This window comes from Zosterops lateralis, assembly GCF_965231275.1.
Source record: "Zosterops lateralis genome assembly, chromosome: 2".
Classification (NCBI taxonomy): Eukaryota; Metazoa; Chordata; class Aves; order Passeriformes; family Zosteropidae; genus Zosterops; species Zosterops lateralis.
In genome coordinates, this window is record NC_139763.1 from 88,968,358 (window position 1) to 88,994,246 (window position 25,889).

Consider the following 25,889-nt stretch of genomic DNA (forward strand, 5'->3'; position numbering starts at 1 on the left):
TCTAAAATCAAAATCCTTAAACTGAAGAAGTCAAATGTCAGGCTGGATGCCCAAGACAGGCTGTTAAGGAAAAAGATGGCATGATGCCAGCAAAAATGGAAACTAGAAGGCAAAGCAAAAGAAGAGCCAAAGCCTGAGGTTAGCTGCAGCTACAAGTAACAATGAGTTGCAAAGACCAAAAATTAAGATGCCTTTTGATGAGACTTCTAAGACAGACCTCAGCAGATCCCATACAGGGGGATCTCAATTGCTTTGGAGACTGGGCTATCAGCTCTGCAGCTGACATAGCTAGGCAGAGCTGCACAAATGGGTGCAATCCTCACAGGGGAACGGGTACCAGAATTAGTGGAGGTTTTACAACAACTGAATTTTTGTAAAAGCCACTCTGGCTATGTAGCTTGATCCTGAATGTAAGCCTGGGGTTCAAACTGAAATCTGAGCAATTTTATGTACAAACAAACCTATAATTTGCTCCTTATGATTTTCTTTCTCTGTAAAAACACATAAGCGACATACATCAGACTCATATTCCTTCACTGGACAGCAGCCTTTATTGTTAGCTGTCCTGAAGTTAGAGATGAACCATCAAAAGGCTTTACAGTTGATACTGAAGATTGCAAGTCAGTGATGACAAGATACCCTGGAGCTGAGATGACCTATGCATTAAGTACAAATCATTCAGCCACAGGAGCAGTTTCTGTAACATTTAATACAGTCTGAAAGGTAGTTCTGGATTTCAAATAGATCTCTGTAAAAAAAATTAAATATCTTTCACGGGCCAAGGGAGAAGACTAACAGAATACACCAGGAATGCTGACAGTTTGCCTAAGAAGTTATAAAGCTACTAAGACATCTGCCATCTGCAGCAACTTTAACCAGCACAAAGAAAGGACAGCATAAAAAAGAAATGCATGTTCACATATGAATGTATAGCAGGAAAGCTCCCTCAGCACTGAGAGCTTCAAATGCTCAGACCCTAAGTTTATTTGATTGGCAGTTACAATGTATACTTTTATTAAATCCTTTCTGGCTTCAGGCTACTTCTCTTTATTACAGCCTTGAAAAACAACATAGACATCGAATAATTCCCACAGTATAAGACAAAAGGTTTTAAAGCCTTCTTCCTAAAGGCTAAATAAATCTTACTGTGCAATCATCATATAAAATACAGATCATGAAGTAAGGAAAATGAACTGAGCTATGTCTTGAATGTTCTAGCACTTTTTCTGGTGTTATTTTATAGAGCTTGCTGTAAAATTTTCTGTAAAAAGAATCACATAATTGTTTGAGTTTGAGCAATCTACACACACACATCCACAACACAGACATTCATTAAAGTCTGTAGTACCACACAATATTTTGATCTCCTGTCTTGCTTAAAGGATATTTGCTAAACCACTGGCTATGCATCTCCCATTATGTGATGCTTTCAGACTCTTCTTCAGCTAAGAATTGTCTGCCATTATTCAAAGCATGAAAGAGACCTTTCCTGACATTGCTGAAATAACCTTCTCATGTAACCAACAAGAAAAAGACCCAACACAGACAGCATCAAAATCACTGGTACCACTATCTTTGTACTGAAGAAATACTCTTCTAGTGGAAAAGCTCTGAGCTCTCTCCTTAAGCTTTTAAACCATCGGGACAGCTTTTTAGCAAAGGGTAGAGTTTTCTGTGCCAAGAGTCCTGCTCCTCTTGTTCTTTTCTGACAGTGGCTTGCTCAAAACCTTGCACGTTTAATTGAACACAGACGCACATTCATGTCAGTTAGGGCAAAGAATAAAACACTGGACACCTGAAAAGGAAGAATATAGGAGAGAGTTTTTCCGTAGTACTGAGGCACTGATGGTTGGGCACTTTGAAGATACAAACCTCCACAACAGAGGAAATCCTGGATCTCAATTGGAAGGAACAATGATGATATGGCCTTGCTTGAGCAGGACTATGGACAAGATGAGCCCCAGAGGTCCCTTCCAACCTGAACTGTTTTATGATATCAGGTCAGCAGTGAATCCTACAACTGGACTGAAAAAATCATATCCAAATTTGCCTCTCATCCCATCTAGCTCTGGAAATCTTCAAGCACAACCCTAAATTTACCATGACAGAAAAATAATTACAGTTGGCATACTGAAAGCTTCCAGAAGGTTACAGGATAAATGTCCATTAACAGATTGCACAGCAGATCTGTTAGTCTTGAGGGGAAGCCTCCAGGAAGGCTTTCTTTCTTTCCCTAATTATTTATAAATCATATTAATATAATTTTCCAGTGTTGTGGAACAAGATTTGCTACAGAAAATCTATCTGACAAGCCCAACTACTGCAGAACAGGTCCCCAGCATGGTGCAAAGCACCACCTATTCCTGGTTTTGAACTTATTCAGCAGTCACTGAGGGAGATCAGTGAACAAGATGCAGTGTCAGCATACTTGTCAGGCTTTCTTATCTCCTTATGTCATGAACTAAATCTCTGAAAAGATCATGGTTTTTTCTCACTTGTTCTTTTTGGCTAATATCATGCTGAGATTCAGCCTGGTAATCAGCCAATTCCCTAACCAGGCCCACCCAGATGGACCTTAATGGCTGGCCAGCAAACATTCACTTTATGAGGCCTAGCTCTGTTTCCCTATGTCAAAGTGCAATTTTTTAATTCATGGAACATTTAGCACCAAACTTACTCAACAACTATAGGACACATGGTCTGTTTTCACCATACATATTCTGTAAGGACCATACACTGAAGGAAATGGACTGTTCTGCTTTTTACTGAGGAGCTTACACTATCAGTGCTGAAGTCCCCTCTAAAAATAATGCCATTTCCACTTCCAATACTATTACACTTTTGTCCACTTGTTATCCCAAGGTTGGTATCTCTACAGGAGCCTCAAAAGACCTTCTTAACTAAATAAGTGTTTCTTGTGCAAATCTTTCTACTGATGCACAGTTACAAGGGGACATAACCGATTTAAAACACTACAGACTATGTCATAGTATGTACCTCATTGACATCAGTCCAAGGCATCACAAGGAACTGAAAAGCAGCAGCAGTGCAGACATTTTTAAGCTCACCAGAAAAAGCCTGAGAAACATTTCAGCCTTGTGGCTGGGTGGGCAAAGAAGGCTCTGAAGGTCACTCTTACCTTCCCCAGAAAATGTTTGCGGTACAGCTTGGCTGTAGGGTCACTTTCCAGTTTCACTTTACCACTCCAGGAAAAGGGTACATCAGACAGAGTTGGACTCAAGCTGGAGAGGTTGTGGCTGGTCCCTTCAATCCAGTAGCCACCAAACTGGGGCAGGATAATGAGAGGATATGGCCACCCTTTCTGTAATACCTATTCAGAAGGACAGAGAGCATTAAAGCTGACAGGTCTGTAAGCTGAAAGGCGAATAAGCTGAAAAACCAATGAAGTCCAAAGACAAACAGTGAGAGAAGAGAGCAGTACTAGCTCACCTCATGGATACTGGGATAAGGAATATACTCCTCTTCTGTCTGAAATCAGAACAGGTCATTAGCAAAAACATGTGACATCTTTTCAAGTATTACGCTCTCATGACTGTGCAAGCTGTGCCCTCAGCTTCTATTCTGCCCTAGGTCATCCTTAGAGTTTTAATTCAGGACTTAAGGTTAGACTCCATTTCCAAGGTCTCAGCATTATAATAAAGAACTTTGAGAACAATAAACTTAGGAGTCAGATTCTACCCACCCTCCTCCTCCACACTACAGGGAATATAGGCATGCAAAACCAGGAAGTAGACAAACTATAGGAAAACTTGATGTGGTTAGGAGTGGCAGCCTCTCTCCTTTCCTTCCATACAGTGTTAGACAGCTGCTGTCCTGCTGACAGGGATGTCAGTAGGAATGGCAGAGAAAGTGCTGGTATTTACAGTGAGACTGAGGCTGTGTCATCTCCATGGCTGTTCTGTGGTATGCGTCTGAGCAATGCCGAGGTGTGACTCAGAGAACAGAAGCAGTATCTGAGCCAATTTATTCCACTTGGATGCCCCCTCCATCACTACAAAGAGCACTGACTATCTCTGTCAGAGTAAAGCCATGCCAGTTCTTGATATGCTTTTTTTAATAGGTCATCCCAAGATAAAAGTCAAGGTCAAGCTTCATTTTAAGGTTAGTAGGCTGAGCTGAGACTGAAGAAATGGAATTTAATCCTCAACTTGAGGATTTAAAGATAGGAATCTGTTCTTATTGCCTTAATATTGGACAAAACAGGTCAACTTTCTAGTAGCATCTCTATGAGTCATCAAGGAGACTACTGAAATAAATGCTGTATGGTTTCATAAATATTATTACAGCTCATAAATTGAATAAATTTAAGAAATTACTTAGCCAAAACTAACACTTCTAATAATAATAATAAACTCTTATTGGAGCCACTTAAATTAGAAGAAGGGAAATGTTAATTCTATTTCAGCTACATAGTTTCACTGTCTTGTGCAGCAACTAGAAAAAAAAGAAAAGAAAAAAAGCAAGTGTGTAAATGTTCTTGGGATGTTTGCAGACTCCCTGTTCATTCCAGTATGAAAGTACACTGCAATGCAGGTCAGTAAGTCAGTAATTATCTGCCATTCTCAGCATTTTAGGAAGCAACAACAACTTGGCCTGACCTTGAGAGGAGCTGGAAGGGAACACCTCTGTTCATCCAGACGACTCCCCTGGAAACATAAAGTCACAGACAGTGAATCCTGTATTTTAGCATGTCTGTTTCACTTACCCTGTGCATCCTTCTCCACATCCTCAATATGCATATTTTGTCTCTCCATAAAATCTTCCATTTTAAGCAAGTTTGGAAGATTGTAATAAAAAGGAAAAATGAAGCTAGAACTTGGCCAGCCCCCTAATCTGGCATTAAAACTGAAAAGCTACCCCCAAGCTTACACTTCCTAAAAAGCAGACAACTGGCAGACATTAGAAACTATCTCACAAACTGATTCTCTTATTTGATTCTCTAACCTCTTCTAGCTACCTTCCTTCCTATCCTAAACAATAAAAAGAATGATTACAAGGTGGGTTGGAATAATAAAGCAAAAGGGTACTGGCTGCCTAGTTTATTTCTGAAGCAGGAGCTGGCATCCAAACTTGAATCTCGTCCTTAAGGCTATTCCATCCTATGCCTTCTCACCACGGCAAAGTAGCTCATTTCCACCACACCTCTATAGCAGAAGCACACAAGAATAGGACAATTTTAGTGAGAAGAGCCCCAACACAGACTGAGCAGAGGCCCAGACCAGAAGATATAAGGGTCAATAGGTCATAGTCCAAGTGGGTAACACAGACAGAAGAGTAAGAAGCAGAATTTGCATCATCAGATAGGAAGGTGAGGACCAGGATTTAAAATGTAGGTTTCTCTTACACAGTACTTGAGTATTCAACTACAGTCACCTAAATGTTGTAACTCTCATACTGGAACATGATGCTGAGACTACATTTTTATATATCATCAGTGACTGCTTAATGGCACAGCTAATCAGGGATTCCAGACAGGATAAGCAGTTCTTGACTTTGCTGTGAAAATAAGCAGAATTGGATTTATAACAGCCATGTCTATGCACATATTCTACAGTGGAACTAGCTTGTCAACTAGATTCTCATAGAAATAGATAAATCTCAGAGGAGCTCTACAGTGGAGACTTAGGAACAAAAGTTTTGGACAACGCTCCAGCTGTACAGGGTGCAAAAACTGCAAGCATAGTACCACTAACACTGAGCAACAGCAACCTTACCAATGAGGATTCATAATCAGAATGCTCTTTGCAGGAGCAACAAAAGAAAAAAAAAAGAAAAAAAAAAAAAAAAGAAGGAAAGAAAAAAAAAAACAACATATCCACTTCATATAAAAAAAATATTTTAGGACAATGACAAAGTTTATTAAAAGAACGTAAGAAGGAGCCATAAAAAAAACTAAACCTTCATGAAATCATGAGGAGCTGTACATAACAAATGCTTAACACCTTTAGAAAACTCTGAGAAACATCAGAAGTAAAGCAGTATGGCCACACTCCAAGATAAGGGGACTAGTAGTAGATGCATGAGGTCATTCTTCAGAAGTCTGAGGTTGAGTTCAATCCCAAAAAAATTAGCAGTAACAACAAATTTTAATTGGTTAAATATAGAAACACAGTACACCAAGCAAGGAACAATGAGTAGATAATAAAAGACCTAATTATTTTCCTTGGCTCTACTACAAGAAAGAAGCTTCACATGTTATCTACAGGGTGACATAAGATCAAACTACAAAAGCTGGGCTTCAAGACAGTTACCCACCCTCACCAAAAAAATTGTTCTCCTTTTGTATTTTCAACAACAGAGACTAAACAAATAACAGCCTGGAAATATTCTTCATAGGAAAGCTTTAGAATACATGTTTTGAATTGTGATAACAGTACATAGCATTGACAAAATAAAGAACCAATTACCAGGATGTGGTGAGTTGTGAAATGAAGATGGAACACAGGTTGACAAGTTATCTTTATCTTTTGAGGAGGTAGTTAGTAACCATTTTGCATCTAGGGAAGTTGTAAAGGTGAAAAAGTTGAGTTCATGGAATGTAAGTGCTAAAAAGTGTTTTGTTGATGTGGTCCCAAGTTTCAGTTGTCAACCTACTCAGCTGAGGTTCACAAGGAAGTCCAGATTCTGAAACAGGGATTTGGAAAAGAGAGAGAAAGTCCTGTCACTACCAGAAGGTCCTGTGCACTGTCAAAATAGGACTGAGGCAGGACAGACACATAGGTACAAAACAGCCACAGACTTCCACGATGAACTGTGGAAAGTACTGGGACAGAAATGGAGATTGGGAAACTGCAATCTTCTAATATTTCTCTCTCTTTCCTTGGCATTTTGGCAGATCAGATAAATGCAAGAATTTTCCAGTTTCAAAGGAAGTCCTGGTAGGAGACAAGTATCTCAGCAAGGCCTGGGGGAAAACTTTCTGGTCTGCTGTAAATGAGCGCTGTATCAGAGCCTCTACAACCTCTCCTCTAGAATGAAGCTTAAGATAAGAATAATGCAACTCTGGGCTGTACAGTCCAAAGTTTTATTTTAAAGGGTAACCAGGATCACAGGAAACTTAGAACAAAAGCTGCTGAAGCGCCAAAGTATGGGCAGAACAACTGCTTGATGATCACTGTCATTCCCCAAAAGGGAGAGGAATAAACTGCAGGAGTCTCAGCCACCCTTGAGACATCCTTCTGGTTTGATCTGGTTTGGCTTGCAGCACAGCCAGTTTCCCTGGGTAGCTTACTGGAGACAGCATCAGTCTGGGAATCTCATATTCCCAAGGTCTTGTACAGGGGAAACACCTGGCCTGAGCAGGATGAAAGAGTGAATGACAGAGAAAAAGGTGTCCAGACTCAGAGTCAGGGTCCAACATGGCATAACAATGCTATGATGATACACGTATTTTATGGGGAAAGAGCAGTGCCTGGAGGGGACTTGTTCAAAACAGACAACTTGGATACAAAAGGGGATACAGAAAAAAAAAACCATGAGAGTAGTTGTGAGAAAACAAGACTGAAGAATATGCAGAAACTGTAAAAATGCAGAATAGAGGGAGTGAACAAAAGCAGTCAAGTGAAGGGGAGTTGGCTATGCAAACATATGAAGGCCTGCAACATGTGAGCTTATTGGATGAAATAAAATTTCCGTTTTTCAATCACCTGCACTGCAAAGCAATCTAGGAACAACATATGTGTCCTTAACAGAGTATATACTGTGACTTCATTAGATCTGTTAGCACAGACAAGGTGGCTAGTAGTTCATTTATTTCTAAGAAATGATTAATAAAATTGAAGAGAAAAAAAAAAAAAAAAAAAAAGAGAGAAAGAAAAAAAAAAGGTAAACTTCTTTCCCAGATGTTGGCATTAGTTTCAGTGTAAAAAGAGAGTACAACTTTACCTGCTAATTCATCTCACAGAATGTGAAATGGCTATCCTAATTTTCAGTGCAACAATTATATTCCAGTCCAATTGTTAAAGTACTCAAAAATCAGTTCTATTCTGAGGCTTTTTTGTTGTTCGTTTACAGGAGAAATGTTCAAATCTCCTGCTTTGGTTTTCACTCACTTTGATTGCTAATGAAAATCCTAGACTTTGTTTTCAAGTTTGTTCAATAAATCTAAAGGATAGTCACAGTCAAATGGAAGGAAAGGGAAAGCAAAAACAAACATAAGAGAATAAAGAATTAGTAAAAACCTGAACAAAGACCATAAAAAGTATTAGAAAAATTGGGTTTTTTCTTTTGGGAAACATAATTTTCAAAAACCTGTTATACTTAAACAACAGTTATTGATTCCTCTAGTGCATGTCAGGTGATAAAACAAGCTTAACCAGAAAAAAAATGCTATAAAGTGTTAGTAATGGGCAGCTAAGAAAACATCATAGATGCAATATTAGGCAGTCTGCATGCCTTGGAAATTCCCATCAGCTCCCTGTTATCTCTCTAACCAAAGAGGTGCAAATCCAGTCAGACTTTCCATTTGGTAAACTGGGAGCTGAGAAACACTGACAATCTTAAGCATCAGTCTTCCACTGAGGGACACCTGGTAGTGACTCTGCCTTATCCATATTTCAAAAGGCCTGGGAAGGATTGTTACAATGTTTGAGCATTTGCCTGAACTGAAGCAGCACTACTTGCTCAAGTTCACTTTCCTGCGCAGAGGTAAATGAGCTAGGCACACTTACAGAGCTTGCTATTCTAAAGCACTGAGAACACATCCCAAACATAGTTTGGATGTCAGTACAGTGGTTGCAAGGTCTGTCTGCACATGAATACATGGCAGAAACACCTTCAGTCCCTCCCTTCCCACATTCCTCCTCTCTAGTCTGCCAAAAAGTACTTCAGCCTCATAACTCTAAATTCAGCATTTTGCTGCTACCTTCCACCTCCTCACCTTTGTAGTCTCACTGAAGTCTGGCATTTCCCTCATATTCATAATTTGATCATCCAAATTCCAGAAAATAAGTTAATGGGGTTTGGCAACTTTAACTCCTGCACATAATACAGGGCAGGAGTGCCTTGCTATGTGTTATGTTAGGTCAAGGTTAACCACAGCACCTCAAAGAAGGTGCACCACTCAGGGAAAATATTAGTAACCTGCAAGGATGCTCTGAGAACACAAAATCTGAAAACATAATCTATGTTCATTGTTAGATATTTAACACAGATAACATATTACTATTTCTTTATCTGATACAGTAAGAGGGGAAAAAACCCAACTCTGCCCTGTTTTAGGTTTGTAACAAAATATATGCAGCTAAATGCATGTATTTCTGTGTAAGAATTAAGCCAGAGTGCTTCTTTCCCACACAAGTTAAAGACAGGACCTACAGTAGCTATTTATTAAACTGCCTAACCTTGCTAAATGCATTTAGGTTAACATCCCATTAATCACCTGTCATTACACCGGCTACCCACCAGAACACAGTTTCCTGAAGAAGATGCCAGAGATAACTTATTGCAACTTTGATTCTCTCTCAGAATCACACTTCTGCAAAGAACAGACAAAATTATAATAACCTCTGTCTATTGCTTCTATCATGCTGACTGGAAAAATGAACATAGAAAAATGCTTTTGAAATCTACTGAAGAGTAAGAGATTGAGGCTAGAAGACGTAAAAGTTCTGCAAGCCCGCATCAAAGGATATTGGGAGTGAAGCAACAGGATAAATAGTAGCTGATTATTTGTTTACTACAAAAAATTAAGAGATCTCAAAGTTTGGCAGAATTACTTCTCCTTACCTGCATTTTTTCAATCATCTCAAACAAGTCCACAGTCTGTGAAAAGGAAAAGACAACAGAGAAAAATAATTTGACATTTGCAGAAGCTAACATTATCTTCTGTGGTAACCCAGATATTGAAGGAGCCAACAGCTCCTTCCACATTTTGGCAAAGAAAAAACTATTACTTGCTGAAGATATGATGGAATTGCTCTTCCTTAACTGGCAGCATGGACAAAACAACTGGCCAAATTGTCTTCTGCTTGTGTTACAAAACCATAACCTGAAACCTGGTCAATCAAGTATCAGGACTTTCTCTCTTTCAATGGGTCAGATTGACTTGAGACAGTATGGCATAAGAACTGGTCAAATTAGCAAGTTTAGGATTCTCACAGAAGGAGGCAACTATAGCTGTAAGACAAACATGCACACAAGCTTGATTTCAGTCGATTCTTCTGCACACATAACTCAAAGCATACATCAACCCTGAGCCAAACATGGACTGCTTTTACCTTGTTGGGGACAGCAGGAGTGAGGACACATGGAAAGACTTCAGTGGGAGAGTCTATAACATCACTGAAACTCTGCACCACCTCCTCAGGCTTCCTGCAACAGACAGAGGCAAAAGAGAAAAAAATAAAAAAAGTTAACTCTTAGGAGAATTCAAGATATCAGTGCTTGCCTGCAGTGTCTCCCTTGCCTTCTGCTTACCACTCCTCTCCCCAGGCCATTTCTTGCCTATAAGGAAGCTGTCATTCCCTTTGAGAATCCCTGAGGTGGCTGAACTTACCACTTGCAAACATCCTGGATGTGACAGCAAAAATTTTCTGGCTTCTGACTGCTCTGCCTCTGCTCACATAAAATATTTTCCTCACAACTGTCATGGAAGTGCTGAATGATTTTTCTTTGCCAAGTTCCTCTTCCATCATGGATTTGGAGCAGAATTAAGACATGTCTCATGAGAAGCTTTGTAATCAGATCCCAAAACAGAACCATATTAAAAAGGATGAAAGTAGTTCTGAACCATCACTGATATCAGCACCAAAAGGACAGCCCCAGCTGCCACAGCCTGAGTACTAATCTCAAAGACAGGAGCACAACAGAGGTGGCACTAGAACAGAACCCATAACACCCTGCAGAGATGCAGGCACAGTTTTATGTTACCACTGCTGGTACAGACAGCACGGAGATTAGGTGAGCTTTTGTCTGCACATCTGCTATGGAAAATATATTATTACTATGGTCCCTGCTGGAGCAGCAGCATATACAAACAGTGGCAGGACTTTATTTGATTTCATAGAAGAGAAAATAAAAAGCAACACAAGCACTACACTGTAGTTTAGAAGACATATATAGCATTGCCCACGGCACTACAGACAGTCTCACTGCCAGCTGCACCTCTCCTACTGTTACTTTATAAACATTCCATGCCTCTCACAGTTTTTACTAGCAGTCATAACTGGGGTTAAGTCATGGTGAAAGCCACATAGGTGGGGCTGGAAACTAAGCACGGGTTTACACGAAACAGGACTCATCCACATGAATATGACGGTTAGGTGGTCATAGAATCACAGAAGGGTTTGGGTTGGAAGTGACCTTAAAGATCAGATTGCTCAGGGCCCCATCCAACCTGGCCTTGAACACTTCCAGGGATGGGCCATCCACAGCTTTTCTGGGCAACCTGTTCCAGTGCCTCACTATCCCATGAGTAAAGAATTTCTTCCTAACATGTAATATAAATCTCTTTTCTTTCAAAACTGTTCCCCATCATCCTGTCACTACCTACCCTGTAAAAAGTCACTCTCCCTTTCTAATAAGCCCCTTCTAAGTACTAGAAGGCTTCAGTAAGGTCTCTCCTGGTCATTCTTTTCTCTATGCTGAACAACCTCAGCTCTCTCAGCCTGTTTTTGCAGGAGAGGAGCTCCAGCCCTCAGAACATCTTTGTGGCCTCCTCTAGATCTACTCTTGCAAGTTCACATCTCTCTTGTGCTGGGGACCCCAGAGCTGGATGCAGTATTCCACATGCAGTCTCACAAGAGCAGAGTAGAGAGGGAAAATCACCTCTCTCAACCTGCTGGCCACTCCTCTTGTGATGTAGCCCAGGGTACATTTGGCTTCCCAGGCTGTAAATGCACACTGCAGGCTCATGTCCAGCTTCTCCTCTACAAGAACCCCCAAGTCCTTCTCCACAGGGCTGCTCTCAATGAGCTCATCTCCCAGTCTGTGTCCACGTCTGGGATTGCCCCAAATCAGGTGCAGCACATTGCATTTGGGACTTGTTGAACTTCACCAGATTCTCACAGGACCACCACTTGTCAAGCTTGTCCAGGTCTCTCTGGATGGTCCTTTCTTCTGTCGTGCCAACTCCACCCCTCAGTTCTCTGTCTTCTGCAAATCTGCCGAGGGTGCACTCAGTCCCACTGTCTATGTCATTGATAAAGATATTAAAGATCACCAGTCCCAAGACAGAGCCCGAGAGACACCATTTGTCACTGGACATACAATCATCATGCAATGTATGTAATAATCCTAAGAGACAACAAAGAATTGCTGTCCTGTAGCTTTTAGATGCATGACTGCTGCTGCTTCCATGCTAAGAGAGTGGTCACACAGACCCTTGCTTTTGAAAGCAGTGGCTACATTCCCTCTTGCATGGAGGTCCAACATACTTCTGTAATCTTGAAACTATTCTATCACAGGCTGCAAGAACCATAATGCTCACCAATTCTCTGACAATTCATTTTAGTGGCCCAATGGCATCATGTAACTTGTATATAGGCTCATCTAGACAAAGTAATACAATGCTTCCATCCCACAATTTTCTCCTGAAATTCCAATGAGCGAGATCTGTATAATACGTCTAGAAATTAATGCCATAACATATCTGGGAGGGAAGACGTAGGAGTTAGTTTTGACAACCTCAAATAAATATTGAAATAGTTTGATGGCAAATGTATTTTAAATTAATATTAATACTATACTAATACATGCTTTATTTATCATCTTATTCATTTATTTGAAGAATGTTTGGGATGAGCAAAATTTATGACCAAGGCAATACATGAAACATTTTCACTGTCTCTTAAAAATCTGAAATTTCTGGTCTGTGAGCCCTGAAAAGGCAAGAGCTTAATTTGATAAATTCTCGTTTTCAGAAAGAAGTGCAACAATAGAATCTTTTGTGCAACTGGATGCCCAGGGGCATTGTTGCATGCTAGTGTTTTCTTTGGCATGTCACTGAGGTGAATGCTGAATCATTCAGAGGAGTTAAATACACACCTGCATCATGGAAATCTGGCAGCTCCTACATGAGGTCAGTGTGGCCAGTCCTGCCCCTGTCCTTTCATCATAAATTCATCTCAACACTTTGGACTAACTGGAAAACTTTGGGCAGAAACTGTTCTTTACTGCTAAATCTTAGTACAGTTCTATTGTCCAAATGAGTCCAGTAGATGCCAAAATCATCAGTCTTGCTGTACATTTAGAGATGTTCACAATTCTGTAATTATCCCAAATTAGGAATACACTATGGGTCCTTGAAAATCCAAAAGAATGTCTTAGATTTTATGTTATCTTTTATAAAATACCACAAAAATTTGGGGCTATTATAATTATTGCTTTAAAGTCCACATTCAATTTCCGGAACTTTGAACTTCTGGAATGAAAAGCGCTAGACTGTATTATAAAAAGGGAACACACTTCTTTTCAAACTGGACCTTCAAACTCTTTGACCACAGAAAAAGAGGAACATCTTCCTTCTGGAAAAGGAAAGCAATTCTGCAGACTGGGAGAGGAATATTTATGTGCCAATGTATACTTGCTGAAGCTTTATTCTTAGGAAACGGCAATATGGGGAAGCATAGGGCCTGGAAAATGCTGCAGGCTAAATTGGGATTTTGCTAGTGATGGTAACCGGTGCACTAATTTCAAGCAGGCAGTCAAACTAAATGTAGGTACTGCTGATCCACTGATAAATTCCACTCTCAATTCCGAAATGGAACAAGGCGAACCTTTGAAGATCTCTAAGCCACTACAGCTCTGCTCATGCCCTGTATTCCTGTCCTGCAGTATCCTTTATTATTTCAGTCTAGAGATCTCTCTACCCAGCTTTGAAAATCATTGCTATCTGCTGTAGATGAGTCAGTTCAATAACCAAGTCAACGCAAGTATTTGCTCTAAGAAAAACACAAACTGGACAGAATTTCATACACCCTTTCATAAGTATTCCAGAGCAGGCGGGGATTTGTTACACTCTAAAAGGCAAGTGCCCCAAATCCTCAGATAACTGTTTTCCTGAAAGTTCACAGGGAAGCAGGTGTATAGCTGTTGTAAATACTTCTGCTAAACTGGAAGCCTTCCAACAGGAGAAACACCACAGCATGATTTGCAGCTATCTATGGAACAACAGTCAGTATATTAACTGGTGTCCCAGCCTGATAAGAGTTTCTTACAGGGAGACATTAATATGTTTTTTAAATCCCTCACTGGAAGGGACAGGTAATTCAGAAGAACTGAAGGTAATGTGAGACAAGAACAGGCCTGAAATGCTCACAAGGAAAATTCTGGGCAACCACTTCTGAAAAACAGCTTCTGCTATTTCACTCCCTTGTTTCTGCCTTAGAGAGATGCATTTGCTTTACCAAATACCATTGTTAGCTACTCGGTGGAGACAGCTGAAAACATGAGGCGAACAGCCCTACTCTCAGAACACCTGTACAGCTTTGAAATGTGCTTACACATGGATTGCTAGAGCTCAAGAGAAGGAATTACTGAACCAGAACTGGGAAAAGGAAGCAACCACTACAGATGAAAGGCAGTTTGCTCTCAGCTGGTGACAAACTTTCTGCCCACAGACTCTGACTTCCAGTGAGAACCTCTCGGGTCACTGGTACTCCTCTCTGGCTGTGGGCACCTCCCGTGGTGGCCAGCGCTCCCACTCGTGGGCAGGATTTCGTGCACCCACAAAGAGCTGGGCAGGGCACCGGGAGGGCCGGAGAACCCCTTGAGGGGCAGGAGAAAGGAGAACTCCAGGCGGAAATTAATCGTGCCATCCAACCCGCACTCCCACCTCCTGAGAAGTCCCAATAGGAGAGGTCCCTCACTCCCAGGACGGCAGGAGAAAGCCCGCCGAGCCGCCCTCGTTCTCTCCAGAGAAAGGGGCGCCCACCGCCCGCCTCCCCGGCCGGAGCGGGGCCGACAGGAAGGGACGGAGGGCGGGAGGGAGCGAGGGCCGGGCCCACAGCCAGACCGGACCTGCCGGGCTGGGCCCGGCCATCGCCTTCCCCCTCCCCGGTTCTCCGCCCTCCCTGCCGGCCCGAGAGGGCTTTTCCTGCCGCTCCAGCACGGCGATCCCAAAGCCGGCAGGCGCTGCCCTGCCCCGTCCCCGGGCTGCCCGGGAAAGGCAGGCCCCAGGCCCCGCGGCCGCCGGTGCCGGTGCCGGTACCTACCCTCCGCTGGCCCCGGCAGGGAAGCCGTGCTCCCGGGAAAACATGCTGCACCGCTCCGCTGAGTCAGCTCCCGGGTTCCCTCCTCGGGAGCCTGCTCTTCCCCGGCCTCGCCATGAAGAAGGGCACGGGCTCCCCCCCGGCCCCCTGCGAAGCCGCGGCTCCCGCCCCCACCCCTCCTCTTCCTCTGGGGCCGGGATTCACCGCAGAGACCGGGCAGGGACCGCAGGGCCGGCACCGGGCCCGGGGACAGCGGAGGGGAGGAGGAGGGATGGAGGACGAGGAGACAAGGGGGGAGGGGGTGATGACTTGTGCCCCTCCTCCGCCGTGTCAGAGCGGTTCCCCCTGGAGCCCCCCTGGATGGAGCACGGCCTGCAGGAGGGAGCGGCTCCTGGGACAGCCGGGCCGGGGATGCTGCTCTCCAGCTTGTCCCTAAGGGTAACACAAGCACAGCGCCAGACAGGGATGGCAGAGGGGTTTTCACTTCTTCAACTCTGCTGTAGAACAAGATCACCAGGCTCTCAGTATGCAGTGAGGAAAATGAGCATCAAAGCAGTCCTCCACCGATCCCCATTATTTTAAAGAGAAGGCTAGGAAGATACTAAACCCACTGAATCCAAATCCTTGTCATTTGGATCTGACATGCACCAAGTACCGCAGAGATTTGGCTCTGTGCCTCTTGTGAAATAGCTCATTGATGCAATGTTTAAGCTAGGGAAGCTCAAATTTTCAGGGGTCACGAACGCCTTAACCACATGTATTTCCATTCACTCATCAACAGATTGTCATTCCTGATAAAAAAAAAAAAAACCTGAGCATGAGAACATGGTCTGCTATAGCAGGAATATGCATATACCTGGGTTTAAATGAGATCAGAGAGTTCTTCTGGACACGGTTTTTTTTTTTTCCCTGTGCTTCTCAGTTTCGTTTCACAGGATGATGTCATGTTTTCTCTTTACATCAAGACCTATAAAAGCAGCAGCTACAGCCTTACTCCAAGTGTCAGCCTTACGCCAAACCTCGCACTGGGTTTGTTCTAACTAATGAAGGGGACATAAGGAAACACAAAACAAGAGACAGAATTTGCCAGAGAGCTATGAAAAGATGTAAAGGAAGAGTGCAAACAGTATGCAGACAGACCCAACAGAAAATATGAGCTAGCACACAGAGATGGGGGAAAAAAGAAAAATGCAGAGAGCAAGGAGTTATATCAAAGTTTTGGGGATGAATGCAGCATTTTCATCCTAATGCTTCCTATAAATTCTACTCTTGAAAGACCTGGATAGAAATTATTATGGGGACTTCAAGGGTCTGTGGGTGGGCATAGACTGTAAGGAGTAAGGAATCAAGATAGGTGACAACTTTGAATGGACAAAGAAAGGGTCCACTTGCTGGTTTTAGTAACTTGCACAGAGCCCAGCTGACTCAACTTCCTCTTGTCTACCTCTTGTAATTCCCCAGAAGATCTGATGCTGGAGCATGGGCCAATTCTTACATCCTCACTCCAACTCAAATGCCTCCCACATTGTCCCAGGGCACTTAATAGAACAGCTGCTCTCTGCACAAGCAGGTCTTACTCATTCACCTGAATCTCTGAGCAGAGCTGTGACTGGACCAAGGCAAAGAGCCAAGCTTGCCATTTCTGCTGCATCTAGGAAGGAGGAAGAGACAATATTTTTTGCTGTTAGAGAGAGCTGCCAGCAGTAACTACTGCCCTCCCCCATCTCAGGGTCATTATCAGCAGCACTATCAAGCCTGGCCATGGTGAAAGCAAAGCATACAGAGAGGCTCAGGTCTTTCTGCCATTCTTGTTCTTCGGCAGCTTGCCACTACAGGCAAGAGCCAACTTTGTTCACATACAAACCCACACTCAGCTTGGCTTTCATTTAACTGTCTCACAGCTTTACCTAACCTTCTGTGCAACTCCAATTGTGTACAAAGCCCTCAATATGCATAAGCAAAACAGCAAACAATTATTAAATACCTTAATTACTGTTCTAATTTGCCTCCTTTAGCAATAGCAATATGAATAAATCACATGTAAGCAAATCACAGGACCGCTTTCCATTCCTCAACTTACAATCAAGCTAACGATTGTTACTATTTACCCTGCTGATGTGAAAATATTACCTATTATAAGCCTTCAGTTGTAGTAAGTAGATTAGGCTCCTATTGATACTTGCCTTCTTATATGACTAATTCAGTGTACTTGCAGTCTCAGATTTTAATCCCTATATGTGTCCATACTTGCATGGATCATTATGCATTTTATAGTCCTTGCGTGGTTTAGGGACTGGCATGTAAGTTTTTGTTCTTTCAGGTATCATTATATGTTGGGCACGTTAATATATGTATTACAGTAATTGGTGTCTATATCTTTTGCTATGTATTTTCCCAGGGTTTTTTAGGAGATTTTTTTCCATGTGTTTAATTTCATTAGCATTTTATCTTGCTCACATAAGAAAAGTCTGTATCAGCTGTAACACAGAAACTGGTCTCTGCAATTGTGTTAATTGAGTCATCGTAAGAACATCAGCAGCTCCACGGAAGCTGCGCAGTACCACATAAACACAGCAGTATATCCTTCAAGGGTAAACTCTTCAGGGCAAAACCTGTATTTTTTTAAGTTTTACTTCAATATAACACAAACTCATAGCTGCATCCACAGACAGAAACACACATGTTTTCACATCAGCTGTTTCCACAGAGCTGCGCACACAGCTTCTAAATATAGCACCGGGTGTGCACAGACAGCACCTCCCGCAGCGCACTTGGACTCCTCATTTTATGTCCAAGATTGACATAATCAGGGTGGGATTCCTTTGAGTCTGAGACGACCCTCTCTCATGCCCCTCCATCCCTTTAGTTTGTTTTATTTCCTGCACGGACATTTCTGCTCTCCCCACCTCCGCTCTCCCTTTCTCTCTCTGCAACTGCTTCTCTGCACAAGGCAAAATAGCACAATGTCTTTTAAAAAGCACAAACACTTTCCATAATGAGGCTGAAACTACCCCAAACTCTATCCATTACACAACGCCACGCAAGCAGAAGAGAAGATCTGGATCAACCCTCCCCCATCTATCTTTGCTCCCATTCCTTCTAGATGCAAAATATTTTTAATTGGCATTGCAAGCAAGATGAGAATAAAAGCAGCTAAGCTGTTCATCCCCTACCTGAGCAAGGATCTCTCATCCCCAGCTGGTGAGCAGATGGAGACAGGGAACCCAGCTGCTCTCCTTTCCTTGCACTATCAATTATTCACGTAGGTTGCAGTGTCCTCCCTCTCCCTCCCTCCCTTTCTCTTCCGCTGCCCCCACCTGCAGCTGAATGGAGATCGAGCAGGTCGGTGCTGTCACACTTGAAACGAGAGATCATTGTCGATTGAACAGCCAGTCTGTGGAGCAGCTGTGCTCTTAAGCAGAGAAGATTTGCCCTGGCAGAAGGGGACAGACTGGCAGCTCCAGAGGTGGAAGACAGGCAGCTCTGTACTCCCACATCCTGCTCCCTGCGCTTCTAATCCCAGACCTGCAGGGATGACCTTTAAAAATGAAAGAGTGTTTTTTAGGTTTGTTTTGTTTTACCACAGAAAAGCACATCTTTCTAGTCCTCTTAAGTATAATGACACTTATTTGGTGACAGTGAACTGGGTCATGCAAATTCATGTGTATAGATCAGAGTAGGAAGGGAAAGTAGAAGACTGGAAAAATCTGTAACATGATTACGTAGTACTGATTTGGTCCCATAGCAAAGGCACTGGAGGAGGATAATTTAAGGGGACAGGATGACATGGTACTTTCTGTAAATGTTTTTAGTAATCATGAGTCATGGAGCTGACCTGTGGGTTGGAATGATTTTTCAGTCACAATTTTTGTAGATAATTAAAGGACTCTTACCTGGTACCAGTCTTAGGCAAAAGTAAAATGAGTTCTGGCAGATTTTGGTCAAGACATTTAAAGCATTTTGCCTTTCTAGAGGGCTAGTACCCACAGCTGGGTGAGTGTTCTAGATCTGCCTCACAGCAAGATTAGGCTGAAATCCCAGGACAAATTAACTGCTCCATTTTGCATTGGAGTAACTCACCCTGAATCATCCCCATCCCGTCAGTTTGCTGGGGACCCTCCTGCTGTTTGATTTCAAACATCACAGTAATTTGTTCTGTTAATTCTTCTCTTGACCATAGCTGTGGCAGAGTCACCACAGAGACAAATAAAAAGCCCCACCATACAAGAGTGCTCAAACAGTAGGTCATCAAGGCTTTTCTGCCCTATTTAACTTTTCCCATCTTTTGAAAAAAAAAATGTCTGCAGGAATTTTACCCGAAGTAGTGAAGAGTTTCCTGAAATTACATTGAAAATAAAATGCCTACTAGAAAACATTGGTATTGCAACTACAATTTTGAGTAAAACACCTGAAAACCAGCAACTCTTTTTAAGAGGGCACTGTGATTGTTTGTAATTATTTTCCTGTTTTCAAAACTTTACATATCAAGCTTTGTCAAGCATTTCTCCACAATTCTCCAGGCTGGAAATGTTTTATTTTAAATAAAGAGAAAAAGTTATTACCTTTTTGTTTTCATGTGAGTATTGGAATCACCAAGTTCTATAGATGGAACAAAAAAGAATTTCCCAAAGATTTGTTTTGTGCAGTTGTTCCAGGTCCAAGAACTCTAATTGAGTCTGCTGGAGCACTTACAAGACCCTTCTTTTGTGCTGAATCTTTGATGATGTTCACTTTGAAACCTTTCCCTGCTTTGGATCTTTTTTCCTGGTTGACTATTTTAATTAAATTTAAAGGAACCTTTTCTCTGAGATAACAGAAAAACAGTCTCTTTGAGATAATTATCAAGGGGATAATTATCAATTATCAGAACATAATTTTAAGAAGGTTATCAAATCAACAAATGATCTTTGCAACTTTCATACCCTAATATTGGTAGAAGATAACTATTCTGGAGGTTACAAAGGGATAATGGTATGCAGGCACAGACTTACTATCTAAAGTAAGTTTTATTTCCAGAAAAGTAGACGAGGAACAAGACATGGTAAAACTCAATAAAAGTAAGAAAATCAGCATTGTAAATATTGGAAAAGCAGTCGTTTTTGGCTTTTCTGCAAGCAGCAAACATCAGTGCCTGGGCATCCACCTACAGATGTAAGAACATCTGTAGATTTATGCATTTTTTTCAGTATAGTAAACTCATACTTGACTAATTGTATAACTACTTTGGTATCTTACAATTTAGTATTGCTTTGTTATATACTATATATACAATTTATATACTTATACAATTTCATATTATATACCAAAAATCAGTATTATTCATAACCTCATCAATACAATTATAACATACTGCCATTTATACAAGTCTTTAAATCACCCTTAGATTATAAACTGACTGTGTCTTCCCATATATCTGTAAAGACTGTAGAAGTTTCCATATAAATATGATTACTTCCCATTTCCTTGACACCTTTATTTTGAATATCTTGCAATGGATTGCAGATACTGGTTCCCATTATTACCACTGCTCCACATAAGGATAAACTGGCACAAAGATACAAACCCTCACTACTACCCAGGGCCAGGAAAAGAAAACAGAGCTCTGAGTCCATCAGTACAGTTGTATAAACAGCTCAAGATGCCTCCATACCATGCTGACACAGGACAGTCTTGCTTGAATCAGCCAGTGGGTCCAGGTGACATCCTGAATGCCAGTGCTGGTGCAATGAAGGGGATGGAACAAGTGGCCAGTGATGGAAAAGGGATATGGCAGGACTCCTATGCAAGCAACTGAATTTTAAACGGGCTCATGACAATGCAGCATCAATCTCTCAGCAGGGCCCTTAGATAACTCAGTTTACTTTCAAGCTTTGAGCAAAGTTGCCTGCTAGTAAAACTTAAGTATATGAAAAATATGTATCAATTTATCTGTCTGTGAGTACTGTATGAATTGGGGAATTGGGGGTATTTTGACAGTATAACTTTGGATATTTGTCAACAGGGAAAATTCACTAGGAAGTAAATTATGGGATTGCTTGCTAATTTCAGAGATGACTAGAATGGCCACAATTCAGAAAAGATGAAGCAGCTCCTCCACAGAAGTGACATCTAGGTTCATCACTGTCAGCACAACAAAAGGACAAGTGACAACATTCAGGTTGCACCAAGGAAAATTTCAGCTATATTCAAGGAAAAATTTGTTCTTCCTATGAGGATGATTCATTACTGAGAACTACCATGAGAGACTGAGTAATATCATTCTTGAAGATCTTCAGGAGATGTATACACAAGGCCCTTCTAGCTTTGAAGTTGACCATTTAGTGCACAGTAGTTCACCTAAATGAGACCTTTTCATACGAATTAATTCTATGTTTTTATTCACTGCATGTTAGAAAATCCATGGCAGGAAATGTTCAAAAGCTCAAAGTTCATCATTTCAGCATAATATATTAAGAGCTTTGCATTCTGCAGTGTATCAGATCATAACCAAGTCAAAATGCTTCACTGATGGTTTCCACCCAGAAATCAAGTGCTCTAATCATTCATAAGGTAAAAATTTTCTTGGCATACATTAAAGTACTTGGAAAATCAGAGTTTTTATCATCCAGCAAGTCTTTCTCTGGACATATATAACAGGGGCTCAACAAGAGGATAACTCAGGGAGATGGAAAACGCAAGATGTGAGGACAACTCTAGCAGAGGGAGGCCCTCTAATTAAAGACCATATTTTGCAAACAGTTCTCATTATCTGTATAATAATCATGCTTAAGAGAAAGGACTTAGTTTTTAGGCTTTACTGCACCATTAACTTCATAATGGTGGCTTTAACTAATAATTTTAACAAAGCAAAACTCTACACTCTCAGTAAGCATAGTCCTTCAAAAGGAGCGATATATGAATATACAAGGCCAGTTTGCATCCGTGAATTACACGTGAAATCAAGGCACAGAAATGAAAGGATTGCCAGGGTCAGGTTAAAACAGATGGATGGACAGTAGAGAGGTAAGTCATTAGACTGAGGAAAGGCTGAAAAGCACAAGGGTGAAGCTATGGGACTTGACTAGGTTGGATCAACAAGTTTAACGATTTGCAGTAACGAAATATTATTCAAAGAAGTGGAATAATAGCGGCTTAATCCAAACAAAAGGACAGGAAGCACAGGCAAAGATTTTTTTTTATGGCACTGGATGCTAGAAAGATACATGGGATGAGAAGGAAGGGAGGTCAGAACTGGATGTGGTGCAGATGAGGACAACAGAAGAACGTGTGGATGAAAAGGCAATCGGACAAGTAAATTTCTTTTGCAGAATTAGGGATAAAGGTGCTCGCAACTTCCTTCTGTCCGGATAATCTGGACCTGTTGAGATTATTCCCCACGAACTTTTCCTGCAATTCCAAAGTGCGCAGAAGGGGTTAAAGCAGCCTGCAGCACAAAGGGTGGCCTGAACGGCCCCGTCAGACCGTGTCGAGCTGCGGAATCCCCGGGGATGGAACACCCGGGCCCCTCTGGGAAATGAGAACGGTGCTGCGGCCCCTTTAATAACGGGAGCCGGCGCTGATTAGTGTGGACGGCACGATCCACTGCGGAGCGGGAGCGGGAGCGGGAGTGGGAGCGGGGAACGGGGAGCCGGGAGCGACGCGCTCGCCAACAGGCTGCTGTGCCCGGAGCGCCTTAGGGGCGCTCTGCAGGGCTGACAGCCCTGGCCCGTTAATACAGGCGGGGAGGCGTGCTGACAATATCTTAGACATGAGCAACACCTGAAATACCGTCAAATTATCTGTTTCTTCTCTCTCTCTCTCTCTTTTTTTTTTTTTTTTTTTTTTTTTTTTTTTTTTTTTTTAATTGAAGGAGGATGCGCGCTAGCTCAGGAAAATCTCAGCCCTGTTTCCAAGGCACAAAATAAGAGTCAGTCCACTATTCTCAAAGAGTACATTCTCTGAAAGATCTGCAGTGAATGAAAGGATTTGGTTAACATCACAGCTGAAGGATTTGTAGTAATAACTCGAATTTGATCTGAGATTACCCGAACCAGAAGTCAGTGCCAGTTACAGGAATAGTCTCCTTGTTTCCCTCTTCCTTCCCACCTGCAATAAAATAAAGCGCCTTTGTCCAGTCAGGGCAAGAGAAGGACATTGTTACTTACAGGAATCAAGACAGTTAATGAACAACGTGCAGACTGTTCACAATTAATTACTCAATAGAATTTCATTGGAGAGCACCTAGCAATTATTCCACATCAACAGGCCACCTGGAAACGGTAAGGGTGGTTTATGTGGAACATTAGGAGACAAAATAATGGATCATTTATTTGTTAATCAATAAGGACACATAGAGAATAAGGTGGGTTCAGTAGTGTAAGCATGTACAACAGTAGTGAACAGCTGGTACTTGCTTTGACAAATACTTGGCATACATAACAGCTTTAAAAAAATCACTTTGTGACATGTGGTGAGAAGGTGTCTGCCACTTAGGAACCACACACTAACCCTAAATATCTAGAAAATTTATTAATGCAGAATGTGGGGAACATTTTGCTTCTGTGAATGGCTAAATATGAGTCCTAATGTGTTTGCACATTACACATTACATACCCTTCTACATGGCTTGTGTGGGCTGTGCTTTATAGGTACACACGCATTTATCAAATACATATAATCTGTGTATCAGACATGCAGTAAAAATGGAATCTATGGCTTCAAATTTACTTGTTACAGAGAAGTGCCCCCTAAATATTTTGGAGTACTATCAAACAACATGTCTCACAAAATAGTGTTTCCACATCAAACCTAAGTGGAAAAAAATAATAAAAAAATATTCTGTGGCCAGTTTGTTAAGCACCTCAGTGGCCTGGGTAGCACTAAGAGGACAAGCACTACTGGAAAATCAGCCTTAGAGCACCTTGGTTAGTAAGAAATTAGCCTTACTGGAAAATCAGCATAGAGCACCTTGGCTAGTAAGAATCCAGTATAATTCCCAGACTGCTGGGAGCTGAACTGCTACAGTTAAAGAAAAAATTCTATTCAATTGCAGTAAAACTGGCTCACTTACTTCCCTCTGGTAGGATGGGGGAGAGAATCAAAAGGGTAAGAGTGAGAAAACACATGGTTGAGTTAAAGACAGTTAATAGGTAAAGAAGAGTCTGCATATGTAAGCAAAGCAAAACAAGGAAACATTCACCACTTTCCATGGCAAGCAGGTGTTCAACCATTCCCAGGACAGCAGGGCTCTATCAGGTGTCATGGTTACTTTGATGATAATTAACTCTTCCACAGCCAAAACCAGCAGAGAAGATAAAAAGCATCCAGGCACTCTCAGAAAGCGAGTGGTCTTAAATAAATTGTAGACTTGAAATAAAGAATGCCAGCAATGCTTTGCTGACATAAAACTGGGAACAGGGAAAATCCAGCAGTCTTTTAACAGGAAGTACAGCTGCACAAACTAAAATGTAGTGAAAGGAGGACAAGATGCTTACTTCCTTCTCAAAGAATATTAAGAATTGATAAACGTATTTATATAACTGATGTAGATACATTTGCGGAATGAAACACAGAGCTATAATCAATCATGAGACTCTACCAAAATGAGAGAAGTTAGATCTGTTAGGCAGTAAATATTTACACTTTGTTAGTGCTCAGCTAACCAGCCCAGCTGGCTTGGTGTGAATGCTATGGAGATAACTCAGAAGGGTCAACAGTTACACCGGAGAGTTTAGGATCAGCAACAACAATTCTCTCATCCTTAAGAGTTTTGCTTAGGCTTGTCAAATGTGGGGAAACACCTAACCACAGGCTTGTTATTTATAATACCAGTATCTCATCTGTGACCTCAAACCAGTAATTTCTTTTCCCTTTGACTCATTCAAGAGCATACATCCAGTATTAATCTGGAGAATGTCAGGTTTGATTTTTTCACCATTTTGTGTATGTTTCCAAGCTGTACCACTTCCATTGTCTTGTACTGACCTACTACAAAAGTGTCTTACTATGGCAATTTCTAGACAAAACTTCTCATTTAGAGAGTCACAATTCATAAGAAGCCTTGATTTTGTCTACTTTTCGTATATAAACGCGTTTACAACCAAATTCCATACTGCTTATTTGACCTATCGGTTTCAACACAACTTATAAGAAGAAATATTCAGCCTCCAAATTAACTAAATATAAAATAGGAGCATAAAAATAATCTCTGAAACAAGCCTTTGCATGGAAATGAACATATCTCTGCCTTCTCCAACCCTGTAATGAAGTGTGTTGACACGGTAGATACTGTATTGCTAGTTTCCTATATTTGAGGTTCAGAATTTTAGAAATTGTGAGACAGGCTTAACAAAGTTCACCATAGCTGGGCTGCCATAGAACAACACTTCAGGGTAGGACTGCAAGAAGAAAGCTGCAAGCAGAAGCGAGACATGCAGAAAGCTGTAGTCCTCAATACAAGCAAACAATTGTCAGGGATTTTGCATAAATAAAAATCATCTGGCCTTTACAGTGCTCATAGGAAACTGAAAATCAGTTCACTTCCATACAGTCCTCATTCTGCCCTGACCCCTACTTTGCCAAGGAAGCAGAGGAGTCAGCTCTCATCATGGAGGCCTTTTACTTTTACTTAAGTTGGCCAAATGTTCATGCCCTAACAGTGCCTGAAGTACAAGGAAGTCTTGGTGGTTGTCAAAGTTGTTGCTGAGTAGCTTCATGAGCAGGAAAATCTGGCTAAAAGGA

General features: G+C 41.6%; 1 protein-coding gene across 28 annotated transcripts in view; it reads right to left on the minus strand.

The window, feature by feature from the left end:
• The window catches only part of LOC310906046 (rap1 GTPase-activating protein 1-like), a gene marked incomplete at its 3' end in the record, with an annotated part of 49,454 nt that extends 25,218 nt beyond the window's left edge, over positions 1–24,236 (minus strand). For 13 of the 28 annotated variants that reach the window (XR_014589339.1, XR_014589340.1, XR_014589341.1 and 10 more), the window contains exons 1-8: positions 18,344–18,471; positions 16,756–16,821; positions 10,517–10,692; positions 10,239–10,332; positions 9,748–9,783; positions 4,620–4,667; positions 3,451–3,489; positions 3,140–3,331 (exon numbers count right to left, since the gene is read on the minus strand). Coding sequence is in view for 20 of the 28 variants with exons in the window: in XM_083855039.1 (XP_083711165.1) it covers positions 3,140–3,331; positions 3,451–3,489; positions 4,620–4,667; positions 9,748–9,783; positions 10,239–10,332; positions 10,517–10,692; positions 16,756–16,821 (651 nt within the window). The other 15 variants (XR_014589335.1, XR_014589337.1, XR_014589338.1 and 12 more) reach the window with 8 other exon arrangements.
• Positions 24,237–25,889: the final 1,653 nt, after the last annotated feature.